The sequence below is a fragment of the Vidua macroura genome, chromosome 2 (genome assembly GCF_024509145.1).
Source record: "Vidua macroura isolate BioBank_ID:100142 chromosome 2, ASM2450914v1, whole genome shotgun sequence".
Taxonomy (NCBI): Eukaryota; Metazoa; Chordata; class Aves; order Passeriformes; family Viduidae; genus Vidua; species Vidua macroura.
The window spans coordinates 67,233,694-67,259,847 of NC_071572.1; the positions used below are offsets into that span (position 1 = coordinate 67,233,694).

The 26,154-nt window shown below is 40.9% G+C and overlaps 1 protein-coding gene and 1 long non-coding RNA gene across 2 annotated transcripts in view; one reads left to right on the plus strand and one right to left on the minus strand.

Annotated features, from left to right (window-relative positions):
- Nucleotides 1-3,803: 3,803 nt before the first annotated feature.
- The window catches only part of LOC128803955 (uncharacterized), a 93,296-nt gene continuing 70,945 nt past the window's right edge, over nt 3,804-26,154 (plus strand). Inside the window, exons 1-2 of the long non-coding RNA XR_008435880.1 lie at nt 3,804-3,885; nt 22,469-22,631. This is a non-coding gene — a long non-coding RNA (uncharacterized LOC128803955). The remainder of the gene's footprint in view (nt 3,886-22,468; nt 22,632-26,154) is intronic.
- On the minus strand, nt 20,130-23,875 carry LOC128803952 (lymphotactin-like). The gene is given in 4 exon segments (XM_053971320.1): nt 20,130-20,235; nt 20,948-21,065; nt 23,586-23,660; nt 23,663-23,875. Coding segments are annotated over 4 exon segments (369 nt in total). The 5' UTR covers nt 23,733-23,875.

A 26,154-nucleotide genomic window follows, 5' to 3' on the forward strand; every position in this document is an offset into this window, starting at 1 on the left:
TGCTTAAGGCTAAACTTAGTTCACTCTGTACTCTTGGTCCAAATTCTTTCTGACTTTGGGGAACCAAGGCTTGATTTGTTGCTTACACTGCAATATTAAAGTATTCTGTCCCTCGCCACCAAATAAAGATTTACATTTTTTTCCTGATAAGATTGTAATTTTGTAGTCTTCAGTCATGTTCATATTTCTCTGGAAATCAGAGGAGTATCTCTGGTGATTGAGGCCCAGAGCTTTAAAGTTGTTTCTGGGATCTCTGTTCTGTAACTCTATCTCTGGAGGCTTGAACATGGCCAGATATCCTTCAAGTATATGCCAAACTTTCATCAGCCACAATAAAGGTAAAGATATAGAGCTGGGGAAAAAGCTGCTTAAATACATTTCTTCTGGGACTCCTGAGGTAGCACTGCTTTTTGTACTCTCAGCTTGCATAAACCTAAAACTACCAGTGCTTTTGGCAAGCATGAAGGAGAACAAATATACCTAAATTTACAATTGGCTGGTTGTATCCTCAGCCTTAGGCTTGTTCTTCACCAAGTCAAACATGAGGAACAGAACAAAGAGCTATTGATAGTCCATGCTCTGCTGGTTTCTCATGCTGCTGCTTTTGAATTTTTCCCCCTTTGTTTTTAGGTGTTTTGTTTTGTTTTGTTTGTTTGTTTTTGTTTTGTTTTGTTTTTTCCCCTCCATTAACAATTGTAGAAGATATGCTTTTAGTTTCTCTAACCACCTCAGAATGGCTTCCTTAGAGATGTTTCATTAATGCAATGACTGCATTTTGCATACAGAGTGTGTTTTACTAGGTTTAATATTTATTTTAATAAGTTAACTATTTTACTGATTTTATTGGTTCTTCCTTCCCTCTGTAGGATTTCTCAAAGCAAGTAGCAAGCATAACAGTTATTTGGTGAAACTGAATCCAGTGTCTGCTTCAGGGATGTGCTCACCTGCTCAGTCTTGTATCTGGCTCTGCTGAGATAGATGGGTTCACATTTCATGCAGCTACTATGACTGCTCTATTTCATGCACACACTATGACTGCTCTTCCAAAAATTCTTCTACACCCCCTTCCTCTGGGTATTGTTTGTGTATGTAGCTTCATTAACAAATAACCTTGGTACAGCACATGGGCTACTGCAGGGTTCACTGCTTTCACACAGACAAAGCAATTTACTCATGGCTGAGGTCTGAGATAGGTGCCCAGCATCAGCAGTGACCAGCTTTCAGCCATTCTCTTTAGAGGGCTGGCGGCTCACACCTACAATCCTGGCAGTGTGGATGTCTGTGCCCTTCCCAGCTCATCCGGGCCCATACTCTCCTGCAGGGAGTTGTATTATCTGAGAGAACTTTGCGTTTTGGGACCAGTATTCCTACAGCACAGAAGTATCTCTGCCTTTTCCTTAGATGAGAGTTTTAACAGGTTTGTCCTAATCTCTTAGGGGCAAGGCACATTGTACAGGGGCACACTGGGGGCTGGGCACAAACAGGACATTGGGCCTCAATCCAGCTATGAGGTGGTTTGGGGAGCTAAGCACCCCTTTCTGCTCTGTGCTTTGAGCAGAGCTTGTGAGAAGGCTTGAGCTCACGCTGTATTTCTCCTCCTCCTTCCTTCTGGTTTATCTGTTCTCTAACACCACACTGGCTCACGCAGAAAGCCAGAGTGACCTGTGAAGCACAGGGACTCTGGTGAGCGCTGAGGAGCAAACACTAAGAAAAGATCTCAGGGTTTGGCTGGAAGATTTGTTTGTGTTTGCTTTTGCCTTGGGCAAAGCACATTGTGAAAAGAAATGGATCTAAAAATAAGATGGGAGTTTATATGAAATGGGAATAACTAAAAAGGGGTGACAGAAAAAGCAGCAGGAGTATATAGGACAGCAGCAGTAGCTACAAAGAGAAGGTGGGGTAGGAGAACTAAGGTGAAAGCAATCAAGTCCCCTCTTCCTACATCCTCTTACATGTAGTTGTACATGAGGCTCACCTTGTGTTCACACAAAACACAGCCTGTTCCAGTGGGGTTTTGTGTAGGTGTGAAGATCCACCTTCAGAGCTGCTTGCCACTTAGCTAGCTCTGCTTGAGGAAAAGGAGAGTTGCCAGGAGAGAACTAGGGACAGATAAAAGGCTAATACTGGGTTGCAGACATACTTGCATCATCCCAGCACCAGCAGAAGGCAAACTCGGCTCCTGTAAGAGAAAATGAGATTGCTCCTCAGGCGATTGAAGAGATGCTGGTCTCTGGTATAAACCAGAGGTTTGGCAAAGGAAAAGTAGAAATTTAGCATTGAGACCTCATGCTGGGTTTTTTTGACACCATTAAAATATCTAAACCCCATTTTAATAGTGGAAAAAATATCTGACTTTTTAAATAAGATTATAAAAGGTTTCAATATCTGCTGCATCTGGGAGAGTAGGAGGGACTAACCTTCAGGTTTCCAGAGTCTGGAATGAGGAATCTGCTGACAGGGCTTTCAAGTAAGTCACAGGCTGTTCTGTGAACCTGGGGTAGACTGTCAAGGGAAAGCTCCCTGGCCTACTCACTGGAAAAGCTCAGAATAAAAAGACTGAAAAATCACTTTGCAGTTGAGGAGCCCATTCAACTCCTTTGCTGGAATGTCAGATGTGGGGGTCCTCCCTAGCTAAATCTGTATTTCATGATAGACTTATTGTATAGCTGCATACTGTGGGCTGGTTATGAGTTACCAGAAGGCTGCTGTTCTTTCTGGCATTGTATAGTGGTAAGAATCTCACTCCCTATATGTGAATGTATGTAAAACGTGTCTGTTGCTATTTATATACAATGAGGGGGAGGATGAAACAGTGCTAGTTATTTCTGAAAACTCCTCTACAACAAATCATCCATGTTTCTGTTTAGATAGTGTGTACATGTCGGTCTAATACACAGTTTATTTTAAAAATAAATTTATTTCTTCAGAAATAGCTGTCATTCTAAAAACACTGCCCTCCCTGAGGATGGAGCTGATGTCTTTTTTTGGAGTCACCATTTATCAATGTTTTGGTTGTAATTTGGTTATGTCATCTGAGATAGGATGTTCAGTTACTGAAAGGATAGAGGACGAGAGGTACTTCAGTGCTGCAAGGAATTTTGTTATATACTTGGTAATATTTCTTTGAATTTTTTCAGAAGCAACATAGTAGACCTTGCTGTTAAGTAACTCTTAACTTAGAGTTAAAAACTAAAAAAAAAACTTCCTTTAAGTCATGGATTTCCATTTGACTTGCCACTTTAAAAAAAAACCCCAGAAAGTGGTTAGCCACCCTTGCCAGAGGTAATCTGCATGTTTAGTCAGTGTAACAATGGTATAATGAAAAAAAAGTCAATTTATCACATTTTTGTGACTTTTTTTTCCTTATGAATTTTAAACTATAAAAATCATTCACATATAGATACAAAAACTCTAAAGGAACAGCTTTGAAAAAAACTCCCTTACTCCAAGTTTTGGTGTTCCCTTCCACATCAGCTTACATTCAAACTGACTATTAGACACCACTGAATCAGGACAGTTTTATGACTAATTCACATGGAACCCCAATTCTGCATAGAGCATTCACTGTCTTTTTGGGAGTGTAATGAACCAAAGAACAGAACAATGGAGAATCAACTCCACTGTCAGTCTCATGCAGTCAAACTAACTTTGTCTTTCTTCCTAATGTTACACGTTTGTTCATCACATTTATTTTTTCAATTTACTAAATAAGTCTGTGCTGTGATGTGGATGTACATACAGAACTGTTGGGAAAAATACATAAAACTGGTATATGGATGAACTGCAATATGTTCGTGCATTACAGATTAGAGGTCTCTGCTCATCAGATCTTATCTGGAAACGACTGAGACTCGATGTACTTTTAAAGAATCCACTAAATAGTAGGTAAGCAAGTGACAATTTACACTAATTAAAATTCATATGTAGTACTTAGGAGAGTTTTAATCAGCTCTATTGTTTTTTCAAGACTCAGGAATGCCTTGGAATGAAGATTTTTTTGCTCTGTTCTTAGATCTAACACTAGTAGTTTAACAACAGATATGGCACTCAGTTTCTGTGTCAATTTACTCATTATGTGATGATATGTAAGATTTATCAATACCTAGTTTCTGGGGTTATCATAACACCTTAAATTCATTATGTAACCAGACACTCTCAGATAGGAAAAGCAATCTAAATGAGGTTTTGACAGCTAGAGGTAGTAAAACTCAAGGTTATTGACCCTTGGAAATGACAAAATTCTGTAAAAAGGTGTTCCCACTTGGAAACAGAAAAAAAGAACTTCATATACAACAGATTTTTTTTTTTTTTTTTCCATTTTGAGGGGTAAAGAGTTCAGCTATTTTGTTTATTTAAAACACATACCAGTTTCTCTGGGAATTTTTTTTCTAGAGGTTTTCCTGGCTACGTCCAAGAATTTAAGAATAGTTGTTTACCCTCGGTAGAGAGTGGATTTGGTAAACCATGGTAAACCATGACCCTGCCACCTTGAGCAAGGGTTCTTTGGCCTTTCTGGCTCCTAAAGAAGACTTGTGTTCATACAATTGCTTTGAAGCTGTGCATAGATATCTGCTTCCCTTTGGGTTAAGGGACCCCAAAGCTTTCCTAATCTGAAATGACAGAAGACATGGTCTGTCCTGGGGCCAGGCTCACAGCTGTGCATGGTCTGCAGGTCCAGATGGGTGCCTGGAGGTGTCACTGTTTGCCCTGCTGGCCCCATGGCAGGGACAGCAGAAGCCCTGAGAAACCAGGTTAAAATCAGTTGTCAGTGCTTCTCCTCTCCTTGATGGAGCATATCTCTCTGACATCCTAATGCTTGGTTGGTGTCCTGTTGAAGTCCTGGAACATTCTCAGCTTGCAGGAGTTTTGTGGGAGCCTGTTGGAGTTCTCATGGAATCTCCTGAGGCTTTGTTTGGCCGGGAGGAATGAACTGGGCCCAGAACCAAGACAAGCTCTTGGGCACTGTGACACTTCTATATTGAATTTTTGTCTGAGGGGATCACAGTGGTCTTGGTTAGGAGAGAAGTGTCAAGCTGTAATTACAATTTTGGGATGGTGCAGCTTTGAGTCACTGTGCAAATCTCTGTTAGACTGACTTCAGGACAGCTCTGCCAGCACTGCCCAGCTCAGCAGCAGGCCCTTAGCATTTGTCTCTCAGTGCTGAATTACTGAAGAGTGTTGCTAGAGAACAGTGTCACAGAGCTCCTGAGTTTCAGTGCTCACTGATTCTCTGTGCATCTGTGTTGAAGGAGAAAGTCTCTGTGTTTACTTCATAAACCTTTCAAATGCTTCCCTTGCTGGGAGATATTTTGGGAGAAAGATGCCCAGGTGACTCAAACAACAGTCCTAGAGGTCTCTTGTACCAAAACTCACAGCAGCTCATAGCAAACCCACTTGGTTCTAACAATATTCTTTGATTTCCTGTACTCTGCTAATCAATTGATAATATAAGGCTATGAAGAACAGCAACAGACTTGAACTGGAAATGAGACTGTAACAGGCTTCTCTCAGCATTGATTATATAAATAAACATGGAGGAGGGGTTTAAACATCAGGAAACTCTGGCAAACAGCTGAAATGAGTATTTCAGATAAGACCTGTCTTTGTGGTCTGTAGAAAGCATCTTATTTACACTGATGCTCATTGTTTGGTTCAGAATGGAGAGGGAATTGTTTCCAGTCTCCTGATCTGAGCTGGGTAAGTGCATGACCCAAGGCAAGCACAGATTGAGTTTCCTGCCTTGCATGTGGCATCCCACCTTCTCCACTGTGAAAGGGATAAGGATTGTGAAGATTTGCTATAGAAACTCTCTTGACATCTTTACTGTTCCAGCCTTTGGCTGCTTTTCTTGTTATTCACCAGCTGGTGACCACAGAGCCCATTCCCATGTGAACAGTTACTTGGGTTTATTACCAAATATAGTGGTATTGAGATGGTCTAGACTGGGAGGCCTAGAACCTGCTGTCCTGTCCCTACACAATACTTCCATCCTGAAGACCTTCAGAACTAGAGTTTCCTCTCAGGATTTACTTCAGTTCTAATGGGTGCCAACAGAGGAAGCAAGAAGGGAAATTAATTGAGATCCTTGTTACCTGGAGTGTGGTTTAGGAAAGCACCCAGAGGAGTTTATGAAGCACAGGGGAAACTGAATAATTGGCATTTCAGTTCATCTAGAGAGTGATTGTGTAGGGAGGCCAGTTTTGGGCCCTAAGTTGGGTCTAGGTCTTCCAGTGAGGTCCAAATGTTTTGGCCTGGGTCTGGCTTGCCTAAAGCACTCCTTTCATGTTGAACAGTTGGACAGATGTTTTCAGAACTCCCTGTTGCTACTCCTCTACAGAGGGTTTGGGAGTAGTACAGGCTTCTTGCTTTCTTGCCATATATCAGTTCCTTGGCCATTAGCAGAATTCTTCATGATTTCAGATGTAGATTACGTAGTGTCAATTGTTACAAAGGATTCTTTTTCATCACTAGCAGTAGTCCAAGATGTTTTAAAGTCTAAATCATTCATGATCAGCGTGCAGCATGCTTGGATACATTCTGTGTTTTCCCCATCATATGACATGTGGGATCTACTGCCGTTTCAGTGGAAAGCTCCCCTGATGAACAGTTAACAAAAAGCAAAACTGTGCTTTTGATGACACAAGGACCATTTGTATCGTGTAGTTTAAGGAGAATTTTGCTTACACTCATCTTAGCTAGTAATGCTGGCAGAGAATTTTTTCTGGTGTAATGGCTTTGTAGAGACCCTGATGAAAGAACTGTGCACCTCTGCATCCCAGAGAAACACAGGAGACCCAAACAGTCACTGAGCCTCCCCTAGCAAGGCTGAGCTCCACTAGCTATTTCAAGTGATGGAGCATGCCTGAAGCCATCTGTTTGAGTGCTCGGACTTTCTTCTTGAAACCTTTTAATTTAAAATCAGTTAGACGAATGTTTTCAGAATTAAAACCAAAGTGATTTAACATATAATTTTGTGAGTTAACCTGTGAGTTTAAACTTCAGGCATATGTCCATTAGCTAAACTGAAAGTCAATAGAGCATTTGTCTTACACCAAAGAATCTGACCTACAGTACAGAGGGACATTCCTTTGCCTGTCTGGAAGGGGTTTATAACAGGATTACAGTTAGCTCTATAACTCTAGCTGATTTGATCTGAGGCCAGCAAAGAGAGATGGAGCAGATCACATAAAAATGCAATCTCATGAAGTATTATTTCATTCTTGGCAATTCTTTTGCCTTCTTGTCTTACCTAACTGTATGTGGAGGATCACTGACTCCACTCTGACTGTACCAGCTTGTATTTGGAGTCTTGGAAGGGCATTATGAATCTTGTGCAGTACTGCTTGCCTGGCCCTCCAGGAGCAGAAGCAGAAAGGCAGTAATTCATACAGTGCTGAATAAATCCAGGGGAGAATTCTGCACAGAAAAAGAGCTAAAGGTTAGTTGATCTGAACAATCTCCAGTTAATACACACCACTTGCCTGTTCCCCCCCTCTTCCCCTATCAGATTTGAATAAGCTCTTCTAAAGCCTAGAAGTGCTTTCCAGTAACTCACTTTAGCAACAACAAATGTAATGCCTATGGGAATAAACAGCTAAAACAACAAGGATGTTGTCAGTCAAAATTGCTGGGCCAAATTCTGCATGTCCTTTAGCTGTATTCTGTTAAATTACTGCTGGCATCAAAAGGAATCATTTTGCTTGAGTTCAAGGGTAGTGATGGCATGGTGCTGCTGGACTGAGTGTGTCTGGATTGGTTTACTACTTGACTGTAAGACGACCAGCAACACTTGTCTGTCACATCAGTGCGAAAGGAGGCATGACTTGTGTTTGGCACGTGAAAAATTCACACCAAATGAATAGCCAGAAGGACTCAAAATGACAGCTGAACTGTCAGATAAGAATTAGAAAAATAAATGGCACTGCATGAGTTGTCTGTATGATCTACATTTTAACAAGAAGATCTGGCAGCATTTTTAAAGATGTTAGGAGACTTGGAAGATGTGAGTTTTTGTCTGTGTTCAGTGTACTCTGGGAATCTCTCACCCGCTTCCCTCCTCCTTCAGTGCTGCCTGTGAAGACAGCTCTGTGGGTAAGAAGAGCAAGCCCCAGATGGCAGCAGGTTGATGGGGATAGGCTGGCAGAAAGGGAGCCTTCATGGAGCCCTTAGAAGCAGCATTGTTTATTCCAGCAGAAGAACATGATAGGGCTTCTTTTGTATATTTTGGAACCTTGAGGAAGGTAGGTACTGTCCACAGCAAATTTAATCTGAAATAATAGAAGAGAGAGGGGAGAAATTCTAGCATAAGGATGCAAACTTTTAGTAAACTGAAGTAATGCTGTACTCCAAGTGTCTTTATCTGATGGTGGGCTTAGACTACAGTAGGACAGACTGCCCATCCCTCCTTTGATTCTGTTCTATATATAAAGGGAGTTTAGATCCCCCAAAGGATCTTGGTACATTTGGCAGCTTTTTCAAAGTTGTAAAGGAAAAGTTGTATCTTAGTTGATTTATAAAATATATGCTTTTAATTGACTGCTAGAATTGCAAACTTAGGTTTTAGGGTGTCCTTTCTTATTTTGTTTCCTGAGTTCTCTAAGGTAATTATGTTACAGCCAGTTCAAAGCAGCCTTGTATACACCCTGTGCAGCTCTCAAACATTTGCTGAAAGGTATAACGGTGGCTGGGTGGCAGGTGGTCATAAATAATCCTTTACTGTATTAAGTTAGGATTCAAACATGCAGATAAAATGTCCTCAGTCTCCTTTCCCTGCTCTTCTGTGAAGATGGTGTCTCTGGGTTTTTCTGAGGGCAGTGTGTGGTGGGCATCATGATGCTGTGAACGCTGAAGCAAGATAATTTCCACAATTGTTATCTGAGTAAAAATGAGGTTTTGTTGGACCTTCCCCCAACCACCTTTTGTTCATTGTGGCTTCCCTATTCTGTATTTCCCCCTCCATTAGTCCCATTTAACCAGCCCACAGCTTTGTCATAGGTGTAAATGTCAAGTGGCTTTAAAAATGAATCAGATAACCCTGGGGTATCTGATTTTCTCCATCTCTGTATTTTCCCTCTAAAATGCTCTCTGTAATTACTTGGTATGGGTTAAGTTGGACCAATTATTGACATGTAAGTGTAAATTGAATTACTGGAACTTATTCGGTTCCTCAGCCAGGTTTCAGACTTCTCATACATTTTCCCTTAGTAACAGCTAATGTGTTTAGTACCCACACCATATTAGCATCATTGCCAAGATTTATGGGGGTTTCCAAGAGTACTAATTTCTCATTTGGTCTCAAATTAAACCAAAATGCAAACCTTATAAGAACAAACTTTATTTCATTTTCCAGGAAATTAGTCTTTGTAATTTATTTAATTTTCAAACTTTTAAGGATATTTTATTTTAGAAGTTATATTATCTATAAATGTTACATTAAATTATAAAAACACAATAAAATTTAAAGGTAAATATTATTTTAAAATTTAAACCTGACCTATAAATACAAATGTAGACAGATGAAACTGCTAAAATTTTCAGGATTTTTGTGGGATTTACTATTCATATTGCCAACCCAATAGTTTGCCAAGGTAAAAATTAACTTGTACAATGTTTTAGTCAACCTGAGATTTCTTTTTTTAATTTCAGCAAAATATCAACTATCAAATGTCATCTTCAGTTGTATGAGCAGGATTCCTTACTGAAGTGAAATAATATAATTTTGTGGCTTCAAGAAGCTGTTTTGGTTTATTCAATGAGCTTGGATCTACTCAAAGGGCTCTGGAGGCTCAGAGAGCTCAAACCCCATTTTTCCATCTAATTAGCAATGGCCAGGATGATAGACACACCCCTTCTCATGATGTGGTTACAGCTGGATAGCTCTGAACCTTGTGTAGCTGGTAATTCCCAGAAAACACAAGCAGAGGTGTAGGGTTGAATGAAGCCCATGTTTGTTCAGAGACTTCCTTCCTGCCTAGTGATTTACAGTTTCAAGTAGTTTGTGTGCACATGGGGAGCTTGCTGTTTCTTGCTGTATTTAATAGGTGCCCTGTTTAGTCACTTGCTGGAGGTTTGTTCTGTCACTTATGAATGGATTTAAGAGTGTCTGTGGCACTCAGAGGACTGTTGGGATTGGGGATAACTTCAGGAATATGAGTTGCCTTGGGAGTTGGCTTAGGGGAGGGATCGTGGCCCTGAGGGTACATTTGAGGAAGCCTCTGTAGCTGGGCCAGAGAGTGGGAGTGGAGTGCTCATGGAGCCTTGTGAGTCCATCTGGAAGATAATGTGGTCTTGGGACAAGTATCAGGAGTGGGCATGATCTCTGGAAAAAATGCAGTCTTTGATGCATTTGACTAGCCCTTTGTTTATGTTGGGAATGACATACACTGTTCTGCTGGAAGGTCTGTTTTTTGATCTCTCATCTGGTATTTCTGTGGCATCTTGCTCCCACTGGAGATCAGTTCTCACATAGTTCTTGTGGTGTGCTGGGTAAGGACCCTGCAGAAGAGAAGTGAGGTTAGGCTGCCATTGCACTTCTGATTCCTAATCCAAGATTTGCTATAAATACTTTAATGGGACCTTTTAAATACATTTGTCATCACACATTCCATACAAAATCAGACAGCAATATTAACTGTTCATACACTAAGAACTATAATTATCTATATTATGAGTATATATAATTATGGTCATGCACATTATCTGAAAAATTGGTGTCGCTGCATGCAACTGTGAACTACTCTAGGAGGTCTTATATACAGAAAATAGCTGGAGAAGTGTTGGTGAAAGGGTAACTAAGCTGAAGGATAAAAATACCTGGCAAAAAGCATTATTTGTGCTTAGGAAACAAGTATGTTTGTGGAATAGCACTAAGTACTGTTGGTAGGAACATCTCAAAATGTTCTCCCAAGGGCAGACCAATGTTTACACAGAATGAAATCTGAGCTCCTTTTTCTCCAAGTATAAAAACTGCAGCGTTTTATTTTTGGGGCCAACTTCCAGTATTGTACAACACCTGTAACTTGTGTATGCATGGCAGTTCAGCTCCAAAAGGGAAGGTTAGTTTGTCTTAAGGTAGGTAACCAAAAATAGAAGCCATTCCCTCCTCTCCCTGGGGTGCAGTTTTGAAAAGAAAGAAGTGTGGCTGTCAGAAGACCAACAGCTTTGTTCTGAGAGCTAGGGAAGTAATGGTGATCCCAACCATTATTCCTCTCTTCCCCATGCTGGTGTGTTCTGCAGAGGGAACACACTGTGGCAGAGATGAGAGTCTGGGCAGCTCTTACCAAGAAACTCTGAGTATCTGTCAGTTCACACTGCAGGAATCAGCCTGAGAAACTGGGAAATGACATGAGCACCACAGTCCACATCTGTAATTTCTTTTCTCTCCTTTTTTCCTCCTGTCATTCACTTTTCTGATTTTTTTTGTCTTTTCACCCTCTGCCTCCCACTCTCCTTTGGTGCTGCTGTTCTTCCCTTTCCATTTCTTCTTTTTATGACAAGACTAATCCATCTCCCCTCTTTTTTACTCCTTGCAATTATTTTCCCTCTTAAAAGCTATTGCTGCGTGCTGTGCCTTTAACACTAGCTTTTTAGAAAAAAACAAACTTGACTCCAACAGCAAATTCCTTGAAAAGTATCCTCACAATATAGTCTCCTAGGCATGTGGTTTTGTCTCTTTTTCACTTAATTTTTGGCAATATCTCTCTTCTTTAGTGTGTTAGTCAACAGAACTATTAGCTACCTTGGTTACACTTCTAAGCCTTGTCACCTCTGCATAGCCTTGGTACTTGGCAACAAAAAAAACCTCAGGGTATTTTTCTACAGACTTTCTCCTGCACCTCTCCCCTCTCATGAAAACATTTATAGTGAATTATCCCTCCCCCAAACCAGAATAATTTGGCTCTGAAAAACTACTAACAATGCTGCAAACAAGGAAATCAGCTATAGAACTCTTCAGGAAAACACTGAATAAGCAGCAGCAAAACCAGTGACAGTAACCCCAGTTACTCAGTAAGCTCAGAGTGCAAGGGTCACTTAATGAAAAATTAGAGGTGTCCTTTAGTTTGTCTTTCCCATGTTGTGTGAATTTGTATTTTTTTTGTGCTTTAATCTGAGTCTATACAAAAGGGTTTTTCCTGTTTGTTATTATGTACATTGCATGAGAGCTTCTGCAGAAGGTGTGGTCTGTGGATTTGAGGCTGTCACCACTGTGAATAGGAGGCAACAGTGATCTAAAGGTGTTAACTGTACAAAGTCAGGAATGAGACTTCGTTATATAAATCACTTGTACTCATTTGTCTTGAATGCTACTTTTGTTTCCAAAACCAACAAATTTTGTGTGTCTTCACATCTATAACACGTGCACTGTGGGAGGGGTTCCTGCTCTCCCTTGGGAGGCAGCAACAGTTTAGAAAAGGTTGCCAATCACCTGCTGCCCTCCACCCCAGTTGAGCTGTCCATCAATGTTTAGCATACTCCCCAGTTCCAGAAAGTTCAATTATTCTGTTATCCCCATTGGCTCCTATTAGAATACCACTCCTCCTCTGTACCCCGATTAGTTCTCTGTATGTCACCCCACTCTGTCCCCCCCCCTTTACCCGTTGCCCATTGGCTGTTTTGTACCCTAACCACTCCTACTCCTTTGCCCTTAATACCCAGCCCCGCCTTCCCTTGGGGCTCCCGGGACTGGCTCCCTTCCAGAGAGCTTGTGTCCTCTTGTCTTCCCCCTCCTGTTCCTGTGACTCTCCTACAATAAAGCCTCTAGGAATACAGCAACTCCGGAGCCCTCTCGTCCTTACGGTGGAGCTATCTGGGTTCCCGCCACATCCTCCCCGCGGACCGGTCCTCCAAGGGTTTTCCCCCGGACTGGCTGGGCACCCGGGTGAAGCCCGGAGGACTTGTAATTTAATACAGTGCACCAGTAAAATAAGATTCCAACAAAGAGGTAAGATACATTGTCAGAAAGCTGACAGACTGATAAATGAGGTCACTGGAAGATTAGGTCTATATAACAGGGAAAAGGTAAATAAGAGGTGAAACACAAGTATGCAAGGCAAAAAGGGAAAGGCTGTATCTGAAACTGGCTTGGGAATCTTCATAAAATGTCATTAACCCATGCAGCTCATTGCCATAAGACATTATATATATGGCTTCCAGATGTCACAGTTAAAGGAGAGAAAATAAGAGATTTCTGAGGTGCAGGAACTCTCATTGCATTAAGTTGAAAGCCCACCACTAAGATGAATATTTCATTAGGCAAGTTATGCTGTAGCTGCCTTCAACAGAATTTCTTGCTGTTTTGATCAGAGGAATCAGCTCTGTGTGAGAATGAATTCTAAGCTCACCAGACAGCAGGTGCACTGTTGCTGGGAATTCCTGTCTTCCTGTGCACAGTGGCTGTGGTGTGAGTTTCACTGCTCGTGGCTTCTGTGTTAAGGAAGAAAAGAAAGTGGTAAAAATGAGCCTCATGTCATTGAGTTGATGTACTATTGTTAATTTTTAAGATCCTGGTTTTGGCAAAAAACGGAAGTGGAGTAGTGGGCATTAGGCATATGTAGAAGATTTCATTCTGGTGACAAAGAGCTGTGTCTTTCCTGTTCATTGTTTGTTAGTAGCCACCATGTGAAGGCATTTCCTGTTCAAATCCTGTTGTGGCTGAAGTTCTCTGAAATACGTTTCATTTTAGCTGGTTTTAATTTCACTACTTTTCTGCTTATTATACTGTCTACATTTTGAATGTGGTACATAAAGGGCCCCACAGAAGCACAGAATAGCTCTTTCTGCCCAACAGACCACTGACAAAATCCCACATCAAAGGAAAGGTCACTTTTATTAAGGGGAATATGACCCCAGTCATAATGGCTGTGTATGCCTGTGGTTACTCTCCCTGTGAATAGAAGCAGCTGTAGGAGAGGTACCACACATCCCTTCTGTGGGGTGGAGCTTGTCCAAAGTTTAGTGCTTTCTCCTGACTCCAGGTAGCCCTGGCTGATACCACAGTGTGCTTGGGCTGGCTGAGGGAAAGCATAGAAGATGTGATCTCTTCTGCAGAACATAACCATCACCACAAGCCACCTCATGAATCCTGCTTTTTGAACAGGGGCTCTGCTAGGCAGCCACAGGGAAGCCTGTGGGCTTCAAAGCAAAACACATTTTAAGAGTTTGCAGATATGTTCATGTAATTCTAGACTGTCATCTGAAGTCCTGAGAGCTCTTAAATGGTTTTTGAGATGGAAAATCCTACCCAGCTATAGTTCTACTAAAGTCTGTAGCTGTAACCACAAAGCTTCGTTCAGGGTTTTCTGAGTGATAACTGTTTCTTAAGTCTCTAGTTTAAAAGACACATTTTTAAAATTTTCATTCACTACAAGTAGTCACAATAGGGAAGAATCAACCAATTTGATTTTAAAGAGTGAAGTTAACCCCAGCTATTTTTCTCCAATTGATGATTTTTTATTTTAAAAGTTAAATCTGTACCCATAAAAAATATGCCTTAGAGCAAGCTTTTTATAATCATATAATGAACTGTATCCAGTAAGTAATTACCACTTCACTTTTTTCAAGTGTAGTAAAAATCTTGAAATGGAGATCTGCAATATTTTGCCAGATTAGTTGCTTAACTCATTTGATATTATTACAACAATTCCTTCTGAGCAGAAAAGGTCTCCCTCATCAGAGATACTGATGCTAGAAGGCCTTTATAAATGAAACCTGAACCAAAAAGCAGTTCATGAAAAGCACCCTAAGGATAGTGCCAGGTGAATTGGCAACTCATAGCATGGCAATTCCTGTTCAGGGTTTATTTATAAGCAGGTTTTGACCCTGGAGGTTGACTGGAGCCCTAACAGTCATTTTCTTCTCATGTTGCACACGGAGGCTCTGATCACTTGAGGGGGTTTGTGTGAGTCAGTGTTGTTCCACTGGGAAATAGCAAAGTAACTTGCTAATGGCTTCAGAGCAGTGGGCATGTTGGAGGTGACAACTCGGTGGATATTAGACAGCAGAGGGTGGGAAACAAGTAGGTATTTTCCCCAGTGAGGAGCCTATAAAAACTTTGTTTTGAACATGTGTCCACTTGTGTGTGCATTCATGTTCTCGTGCACTCTTACCATCCCTCTTTTCAACACCAGTCTCTCAGAGGGGCTCCAAGTCTTAGTGCTTAGTCTTATAACAATAATGGTTCTTGAGAAAACTGTAGCCCCAGAGTGGAACCTAAAGGCTCAGAAACCCAGAGGAAACAAAAGAGTTATTGGATTTGTTCCAAGTGTTACAGTTTTTAATAGCTTTTGAGGTGTTTTTTCCTTGAGTTTTAAGGATTTGATGGAAGAAATATTCAATATGATACATAATACTCAGCCCAAATCAAATTACAAAAATGCACAATAAATCATTAGGAGAGCAGGACATGAGCTTGTATTTTTAGAGTCCTTTCCTTGTACCTTGATGACAGGACCAGCTACTTCCTTAGCGTAGCAAATGTGTAATAATTTGGTCTAGACACTTTTGTCCTGTTTTCCTACACAGGTGGGAAGGAAAACCAAAACTTTTCCACGAAGGAGCCTGCTGTGCACTCCCATTTTTCTGTTGTTCCTTTAAAAGATCTAAGAGTAAAGGCTATATGCAGGCTTTGAACTAGAACGTGCTATGCAAATATCTCAAGTGAGCCTCACAAAGTTAAAAGGTTCATTTAAATTGCAATCCCATACTTGGCTTGGAATAGTTATTTACTGTTTCATACAACTGTAAATGGAAGGGAAAGTAAACCATGACATAACAGTAGTATACTTTTAAAATCTTCTGTGCAGTGTCTGTAGGAATTATCTTGGTAAGTCTCTTCCCTTCTTCTCAGATCCTCTAACCAAACTAAAAGTTGTGGGTGGATAGATAGCAAGAGGTGGTAAAAGACAGACAGAAATAGCTCTCAGCATGAGAAAGGGCCATTGTGGCTGTGGATGCCCAGTCAGTAAGAGCAGTCAGAGGGGCCCTTGGAACAGGCCAGATGCTACTGCAGGAATTACCTTGGAATTGTCTGTTCCTTGGGACATGCAACAGTGATGGTGCTGGTCTAGAGAGAGCTTTATAGTGCCCCACAAATCGTGCCCAGCTAGAATTTTTCTTCTGAACTACACTGACAAGCATCTGCAGATTAGTCATTTCAGGTGTTTCCGGTTTGTTCATACCCACATCTTTGCTAGTGGAAGAATGTAGTTAAGGGCTTCCAGGTTTATGGCAGTTCTTTTAAGCTTCTTTTCCTAAGATTGAGAGATATAGCTCATATGCAATGCAGAGATGAAAACTCAAGGGAGCTGCTAAAAGATTGATTTATTAAGGACTTAATGGCAGATACTTCATACCATTTTCTGCTGAAATGACTCCTTGTCACCCCTTTTCTATTTTTACCTTCTTTCCCCTCACCTTTTCCTGTACTCACTTGCCATAGAATTTGAATTAGCATCTTCTGTAATAAATCCCAACAGTTTGGGTTAAGTAATCAATTAATTTGCAATTTAGAATATAAGCTTTAGCTTCTCAAAATGCATACACTGCATTTTTCCACAGGAATGAGTGAAGAAAATATTTGTGTTTGCTAAATTAGCATGTTTGCTAAATTAGTGTGTTTGCTAAATTAACCTGTCTTACTATTTGGTGGAATAGCATTGCTGCTGTACAGAGGTACCCAGTCCTCCTCCATTTTCTTCCTCCTATGAAGGGTCTTGAGCAATCTGTTTAAATAGGTTATCTGCTGATGAAAATCTCCAGCATAAAGCAAAGCACAAAAGGTAGTTAGAAGTTAAGTAAAAAAACAAGCTAAAACAAAACCAAGAAACTCCAAAAATCAAAAAATATCCCTAACTGGGGTCTAGGGGTTGAATGATGCATTACCAGTTTCCAGGAAAGCTGATGATCACTGTAAACCTTTAACTTTCCAGCTCCTTAATTATAAATAAATTGTGAAAAACTACAGCAGCAGCTATGTAAAGTCATTGCCTAGGAAGAATTACTGCTTTTGTGCAAAAAAGCCAGTGTGCCCAAAGGCATGGGTAGTTGCCCTGTCTGCCTCTGTTGAAGTGAGGAAAGGTGTGAATACTTACACAGGCTGAGGGTTTGTCCACTGTGCTCTCCGTTGCCTTTCCCCTCTGCCAAAGATCCAGAGGGCATCTCTTAAGTCTCTGTGGAAACTTAAGTGGTGTGGAACAGGAAAGACATAGTTGATTTGTTTCAAATATTGATGCACGCTGGTCTGCACGTGTGTATCTGGAGAGTCCTTTGTGGCAAAGTGGTGCATGGGCATTACAAAAGGAGTCAAAGAAAGTTGGCTGCCACCTAGCAAAGGTTGAGCAAGATGGGAAATGGTGACCATGAGTCCCCTGCTCTCTACCTCATCTGGAGAAGAAATGTTGAGCAGCCAGTACCTGGGAGAACATCAGTTCAACCACAGCCCCAGATCTTCAAATGTACCTTAGACCCTGAGCCTAATTTTTTGTGGGTTTTGAGTGTTTTGCTGTTTTGTAGGTGTTTCCTATGGATGTTGGAAAGACCAAGACTATGGTTCCTACTTGCCTCCAACACAAGAGCAGCACTCTGGCTCTTCATTTTGCACTTTCCTTTTGTGCTTGTGTGTATGAAAAGGAGGTTTAATCATGTTTTCCATTCTTTCTTTTAAGAGCCTTAGAGAAAAGTGCTAGGGAGAAACAGTGCTATTACAGATAAACTTCCACATTATCCACAGCTAGAGTTGACAAAAATAGCACACAACTGGGACCACAGCAAGGACTGGGGTAAGGAACAGTCAGGGAAAGACAGAGAAGATCCTGGAGTTTAATGTTGGAGTAGGAAGAGATACTGAGAGCCCTGATCCCCAATAGTAATTAACTGTCAAGGACTCTACAAGGATCTCTACAGATCTACAAGGTATAACAAACAAGGAGTAATTGTTAAGTAGGATGATTCACTCTTAAAAATTATTAATAATTCTATGAATTTTGATGAGGATGAACAGATATAAAGTATTAATTGCTATGTGATGGTTAATATATCCTCAGGTTGTGAGAGTCCTAATTAAAAAAAAATTATATTCAACTTTAACAAGATTCATTTCAGTATATGATACTATTAAGTATGAGCATAGGCATTAAAATTCTGCCTGCAAAAAGCAAGCTAGATAGTTTGGGTCCTGGATGAATTTGATCTGTCAGAGTTGATGGTATTTATCTGCAAGTGTTTACCATAAAATGCTTTTATAGGGGACCAGGTTTGTAGCCTACAAATACTCTGGTCATGCTGAAGGGAACAGAATTGTTTCTGTTGTCTTTAATATGAGGATCTGGGGCCTTGAGATCAGCAATTCAAAATTATTGAACACAGTTTATATAACACCATACTCCAGTAACATCTGATTGTCAACATTTCTTTCTACCTGTAAAGCTCTCCTTGCAAAGATTGTAGCAATAACTATTTTTCTCTAGTCTTGCTGATATTGAGAACTTCAGTAAGGAAGCATAACTCCCTATAATAGAGACTCAGTAGCCTGCCTTGGTCTGTTCTGTAGTGTAACACATATGGTCATCCTTCTTTTCCCTGCCTCAGCAATGGCACTATTAAAAAGCTGCCCTGGATAGTGAAAACTAAATCTATTTCCCCACACAGGACTGAGCTCTGACAAGACGTGAGCCATGAGAGACAAATTCTGTCTGAAGTCTTGACCAGAGCAGGGATCTGTAAAAACTGTCTTTTAGAGTAGTCTGATCTTATTTCTGTGATGCAGTTTGGAAGTGATGCAGTTCCATGAGTATCACTAAAAGGTTTTGTAGGATGAAAAGCCCATAGGTTAGCAGTGGTGCAGACTACATACATGTGGTAATATAAAAAGGGCTTTATTCCAGAAGCACCTCTGCCTATACCTCTTCTTGACCCCTCAAAGTCCTCAAATGCCATCTTTCCTCTCTCTGAGCAGAGCTCTTCCATTTCTGCTTCTGGTAATATGGGGGACTACCCAAGCATGATATGAACTCTGTTTTTCGAAGTATGTGAACTTTTGAAGATGTATGGTCTGAAATATGAGCTGAAATATGATGTAGAAAGCTTGGAATCAGATCATTCCAAAGCCATCTGAGTAATGAGTTAGCAATAGTGTTAGCTCTAGCCCAGCTAGCCCATGAGTTCTCAGATTTATGCTGTCATCTTGGGACCTGCTTCAGCAGTATCCATCTGCATTATAATCCTGCAAACAAACATGCCATTTGATTCAGGTTTATAATAAGTTTATTAAAGTTCAAAACCTTCTATTAGTAATATGTTTCAGTTTTAAGACAATAAGATGCTTCTATGTACATAGTTCCCTTTGGCAGGGAGTTCCTATGAGTTTGTGAAATACAGATTCCAGTCATGGTTTGTTCTTATTCAGAGAAAAGCAATGGTAAAAGCAAACCAGTTGTTTCATGTTTGTTTCACATGAGGGCAAAACTGAAGTAACTTCACAGATGTCATTGGTAAGATAAGGCTTCGCCAGGGCAAGACTGAGCAGGGTTACACTGAATTACTCCACATCATCCCTTGGTGAGAATATTAACACGCCTTTGTGATCTGAACTAATAGTGCAATACTGTATAAAAATAGAAGACTCAAGGACCATCTTCTGAATATGGCACTGATCAGGTGGATAGCCCGAAGCATGAAATCAATTTGTATGGTTTATATAGGTGTGACTGACTAACTTAGACATCACCTTCTTAAAACCAGCACTCAATGTGGCATGCTCTGGTCTCCATCAGCATGGAGGTCTGCACTCTTCCAGCTCTCTGGGTGGTCATCCTCACTACACTGTGTGAAACTATCAGTCATTCACCATAAATGCCATCCTGGTTAGGACAAAAAGGATGAGATGATATCTATGTTCAGTTGTAAATAAATATTAGCAAGCATTTCAGAAAATAAAGAGACTAATAGAGTTCAACCAAAAAATGAAGAAGTCTGCAGGCATTCAACAAGTGAGGAATACATTCTGGTGTGTTTGTGTTTGTTCCAAGATTTTATTGCCACTTAATAAATAGGAAATAAAAGCAGATAGTAAGCTTTTCTTCCTTGTTACTTGCAGCACTGATGATGATTCCAGCTGGTGGCCTCAGATGCTTGGATTATTTGCGTTTGGCAGCCTGTCTTTCATCTATTCTCTTTATAGCAGCCTGCACCCATTTCTGATTAGGTCTTACACAGATCCTGATACCTCCTGCAGTAAGAAACCTATAAGTAAAAGGAAAGCGAACCAGCTGGGCATTAAATTCCAGTCTCTAAACCTGGGTCTGTTCTTGGTTTTGATGCAGAACATGAGGAAAAATGTGGTAAAACAATATCAAATGCTGGAGTTTGTAGGTATTAGTTGGAATAACAGCAGTTAGAAACATTATTTCCCTGTTTATGATATAGGTAACATATACAGTCATGTACATATAAACTGCTATTAAAACTATGAAGCATACCTGCTCTTCTAGGATTTTATGTTCAATCATGATGAACATTTATCTCCCAGTAGCAGATCTCAGATGTGGTAAAAATGCATGCATGTGAGCTCAAAGGAACAAACACAGCTCCTAGCAGGACACAGGGTTACCCTATATTCTTCCACATGATCTGTCCCCTTGACTCAGTTCATGCACAGGGCCTCTGACTGCTCCACCCTTGTTGAGACTTTTCCCCACTCACTGGGCACAAAGATGTGAGCTGGTCAGTGAGCTTCCTGCCATTATTTATGAGCAGCACACATCTCCCAGCTGTCTGAGGCCTGCTCCTCTCCCCTCACTCCCTCAGCTGCCGTGTGGCATGGAAGAACTGGAAGGGTGACTTCAACTACCCAGAACATAGTGAGTTGGGCCATGAATTGTGTTCTGCTGCCCCTTCCCTATTTGATGGTTTTGTATTTGCGTAAGGAAGTCTGAAGGGTGCATGAGATACTTACATGATGGCATCTGTTGGTACTTGTTGCTTTTCGTAGTTCACAAGATTTCGGATGTTCAACTGCCTTGTAGAGAGATTTACACACTTGAATTTGCGCATGACCTCACTGCTAGAACTCCCTAGAAGGGAAAAATAGATAAATGTCAAAGGTACTTAATATTAATATTTAGCCATAATTACTTCATAAGTTATGAATTCCAGAAGATTTCCAATTGTGTTTAGACCATGAGAGAGTCTCATGATGTACAGCCACAATACCAGTTATACCAGAGAGCCTAAGCTATGTTTTGTGATGCATCCTCCCATCCCTAGAACGTTACTGCTGTTTCAGTTAAGATATGAATCTTCACTCATTGTCCCAGACAACTGTACAGTAATTCTGTGCCTGGGGAGTCATTATTTCCTTAGCAAAATAGCTGTTTGGAATCATTGATATTTAGGACTGCATCATCTGGAAATAAGTGCACTTATGGAATTAGTGCTTAGAACTGGAACTTTACTAGGTGGATTGCCATGTGTTATCTAAATGTGGATCAGTAATTCCTTCTATTTTCAAGTGAAGAAAAGAAAAGTAAAGCAAGGCTACTTCCCTCACTGTAGACATCCAAAAGTAGTATTAACACAAATTGTTGACAAAAAGGGAGATATAGCTGCCAGAAGAATAAGTGCTTATATCCTCTGGCTATAACTCTGATTTCATAGGCAATGCATTGCTACTTAATCCTTGCATTCCTCCAATATTTTGATACAATTCAGAGAAATGCAGTTGTGATTAAAAAAGACAATAAAAATATTGGTATAAAATTTTCTAGGCAATGTTATCTTACGTGATGTTAACTAAAAATGGGAGCTCATCCAAATACAATGGAGTATACATTAATGCTAGTCTCCACTTGCCAGTTTCTGGTTTTCTCCTGTTCATGGCAGACAGGTTTGGGAAAGCGTGCAGGGGACAAAAAGAACACTGTTCTATTCTGTGGTTTGTTTATAAAGAATTTGGAGAGGTACTGTGTTGAGAAAAGTCCAAGAGCTGTTCTGGTGCACCTTGCTAAATGCAAAACCTGCTGCACAGAGTCTTGCTACTGAAATAATTGGAATAGCTGAGACAAACACACATCAGTCTTTGGAGAAGGTGTGGGACAGCCAGTGCACAGGTACTGGCAGACCTGCTAATTCCTGAGATTTTGTTTGCCTGAAGGAATCTCTCTCCTGATTTTGCTTTAGTCATGAATAATGCAATGTAGTTTTTTGTATGTTTCGTGGCATGTTGCCTCCTGCCTCAGACTGGCTTTCAAAATGTGGCATTAAAAGAGCTCAAAGACACTCAAGGAATCATTATTAGTCTTGGAAATATTTCCTCTGCTACTACACAACCTTCAGGGAACAAAAGCTGGGAATTGCAGCAAAGCTTCTCAAGATGGGGAACAAACCCTGACTGCTCTGCACCTATAACTACCCTTTTTTTCCAGGTGTATTTGTTTTTCTTATCGTTATTTCTTGTTCTTTTTTCTCTCTCTTGTAGACCATCTCGGTGTGCTTTTTTCAAACTTGGTGATGCTTATGGCCAGTTATACAGCCTGGACAATGACATTGTCTGTGATATGAAGCCACTGTTGCCAGGATGAAGAGCAGTGTCCCCAGTGAAAATAGGAGCATGCAGTGGGATGTAGCTGGAGAGGCAGTAGGTCAGCATGAAGGCTGTGTAGTTTCATAGTCCTGTGAATGCATAACAGGTCTCAGTTTGGTTTTGGTGTGGTTTTGTGAGTATACCTTTTCCTTGTGTTTCTGAGTGCGTATCTGTGGGTTTGCATATGGCATGCACATCAGTGGTTTGTATGGAATCTACTTGTGATGAGATGATGTTCATAATGGATCTATGTTCATGTTTCTCCATGATCCATGGAGCCTAATGCAAAAGTCACTGACCTAGCCAGCACTGCAGACAAATTTATTTAAAGCATGGTCAATAAACATGGCTCATCTCAGTGTTCATAACTTCTTTAAAAGAAGATGTTCAATTGTATGACTTAGTGAAACAGGAGAAGGTACTATATAAATCTGTTACTCCCCATGTTAGTTATTGTTCATATTTTCCCTGCCTGTAATGAAAGGTTTATCTGGAAACAAATGAATAAACAATATTGAACTTCTAAACAATGAGGAACTTTAAAAAATGTAGATATTAGAAAGATTAAGACTATATAGTTACAGGAAGTAATATAACAATACAATAAAATTAATATAAACGTAATCTATCTAGAAAAAGAAAACTTTACATCCTATCCAAGAAAGATTTTTTCATGGAAGGGTATTAACCTATAGTACACATAGGTCTATTGCATCAGTGAGACTAAAAGACATTGTGCCTTCAAGATTTTTTGATTTTAAGAGAGAGAACATTCACAGAAACCATTTAAGTGCTCTCAGGCACATAATCTCTCCTTGCATTAAAGCAGAAACCAACCACCGGCAGGACATCAGATGAAATCGCCCATGAAGCTGCCATTCTTGCAGTTTTCATCTGGATGTCTTGTGTGTTTTATCTTATAAGTCAGTTGTCTGCAAAAATGAATTTTGCTCATGAGACCACAGGTGCAATGTGGGGCAATTCTTGTCTTCCTCATGAGTTGGAAACTTACCTTTGACAGTGTGCACGGTGAAGACACCAAGCCAGAAGAGGAGCAGGATTGCTGCGGTGTGGAGCTTCATTGCTGTGGCTTCTGTGTCAAGGCAGAGCAGAAAGTGTCTACTGTCAGCCCCCTCTCTCTGGGTTTATATATTGTCATTCAGTGGTCAGTTCTTCTTTTCCTTTTCTATGGTGTCATGGAGGACCTGACTGTCAGTGGAAAATTTAAGTAGTAGTACTTTTTCTGGTGACAGAACCACGTCCTGTCCCCCACCAGTCCTTCACTAGTCCCCCTGAGAAGGCTTTTCCTGCCCAAACCCACTGTGGTTGCACTTGCTTCTGTGCTGTGACTTGGGTTTATTTCAAGCTGCAAAAAGTGAGAGCTCTTGTGCAGTAGTGGAAACCTGTAATAAATGTTCCTGTCATTTCACACTTCAGTTTTGAGACCTTTAGCTAAGCTGCACTGCAGAGACACAGAGTGACATTGAGAATTACCTTGCTGGCCAATGAACCACTGGAAGGGGGAACTGTGAGCTACAGGATGATGGAAACAGGAACACCTTGGCTCTTTCCAAGCAGCTGTGGATGGTTTGTCCTGTTAACATGTAGCTGTGGAGGGGTGTCAGTGCTTTTTCTTATGAGCAGTGGTTGTTGTCAGAACTCTTGTGTTTGCTCTGTGACTTGATATGGCCAAAGCTGATATCAGTGTGCTGGAAGAGACAAGATTGAACACACCTGTGCATCCAGATCCAGTATGCCTCCTGCCAGTCAGGTATAACAAAAATGTGATGGTTTCAAAGAGGAATAAGAGTTTGTAAGGGGCTGTGTCAGGTTTTCTTTGCTTTGGTTTGGAATTTTTTGTGGTGTGGGCTTTCTAGTGCAAAGAATGGGGCCCAAGAAATAACTAGGCAGTCAGAGAGGCACAATTTGTCAAAAAGAGGGAAAAAAAAAATTAATTGCACTTTTATGTAAACATGGTGCTCATAACCAGACCTGTGTCTGTGTGCTTGCTACAATTGTGCCTCTATCAAAAGTGCCTTTTTTTTGCACAGTGTGCCAACTCTATTACCCAGATTTAGGTGCCCTTTCTATTGAATGTGATCTGAATTACTGCACAGCATTGCTACAAGCTCATGGTTTTGAGCCTGCACATATTTGTTAGGTCAGTTGTAGTCCTTCAGACCACACATGAAGCAGTACCTGATCTGGCATCAACTTCCAGTGCCAGAAATCTTTTGTGCCTTCTGCAGCTGTATAGAAAAATCCAGCCTGGCCTGGTGTGAATAGGTAAACACCAGGGTACCTGATGCCTGGACTTGTAACAGCGGTGTGGAACAGCTGTCCATGCAAGGACTGGAGAAATCGCGAGTGTCTTTGTTTTGGCTGAAATAGAGGAAGTTTTCTTAGATGGTAGTACCGTTTTGTGTTTTGGATTTAGCATGAGAATAATGTTGATAACACACAGATATTTCAATTGTTGCTAAGTAATGATTACTCTGAATCAGGGACTTGCTGGCTGTTGTTGCACAACATCAGCAACAATGAGATTTCCCCTGCTCTTACCTCCAGGCCTCTCCTAAGCTGGTTTTCCCCAGTTTTCCAAATTCTTGATAGCACCAGTGTAAATTTCTCTGCATGGGTAATGTAGCATGTGGAAGTCAATTTCCCAAGATTCCTCAGGCAAATTAAGATTGAACCTTGAATTGCACTCACAAACGTGAGTCCTAGGCTGTGAAGGCTAGTAAGCTCAGGAGGAGTTTGTATGTCTTGCAGGTAGAGCACACACTGTGTGGTTTACTTTTGTGTACACACGCATTCTTTGCTCCCTTTGGTTTTGTTCTTTCATCTTGCATATACTGTGCAAACCAGGGAAACCCAGAGAACACCAATGGCAAGTAGAAAATGCTGTAACTGAACCACTAAGGAAGGTACAATGAATTGAAGCCAAAGTTTCAACCCCAGCCCCTAAAGGACATGCCTGATGCCACACAGGGGACCTCAAGAGCCCTACTGAGAAATCTACTTTAAGTTTGTGCTCAAGCAGTATAGCAGTCTCATGTTTTGCTGGACACTGGCTGAAATTACTGCTTGAAATGAGATAGTCCAACTTTTTGGTACTCGTCAGCGATGAGATGCAGGATAGAAGCTGTGTCACTGATGGTAAAGAGCAGCTTTCTACGCCTTAAGAGGCAAGATGCTCCTGCACTTTTGCCCACTGGTACAGTACGTACATATGTCATCTACAGTTTTCAGAGGAAGGTCACCAGCTGTATTGAGCATGAGCCAACTCTGAAAGCTCAGTTCTTCCCACAGAACCTCCTGCAGGTGTTAGATTCTTCTAAGATGTTGCTGGGAAGCCTATTGCTTCTTCGGTTTTCCACCATTCTTCAGGTGGGATGGAGAAATTGCCCTGTGGCAAGTTTTTCCTTTTCTTTGTGCTTCTCATTTTCTGTGGCCTCCTGAGTTGTTGTTCTGTGTGTCTGGCTTATGTCCAGTAAAACCTGTGTTTTGGAGAAGAGTTTTGTGGGCTGCAGTCCCACAGCCTTTTCTGTGGATATTTGGTGATCTCTGATGTTGTATAA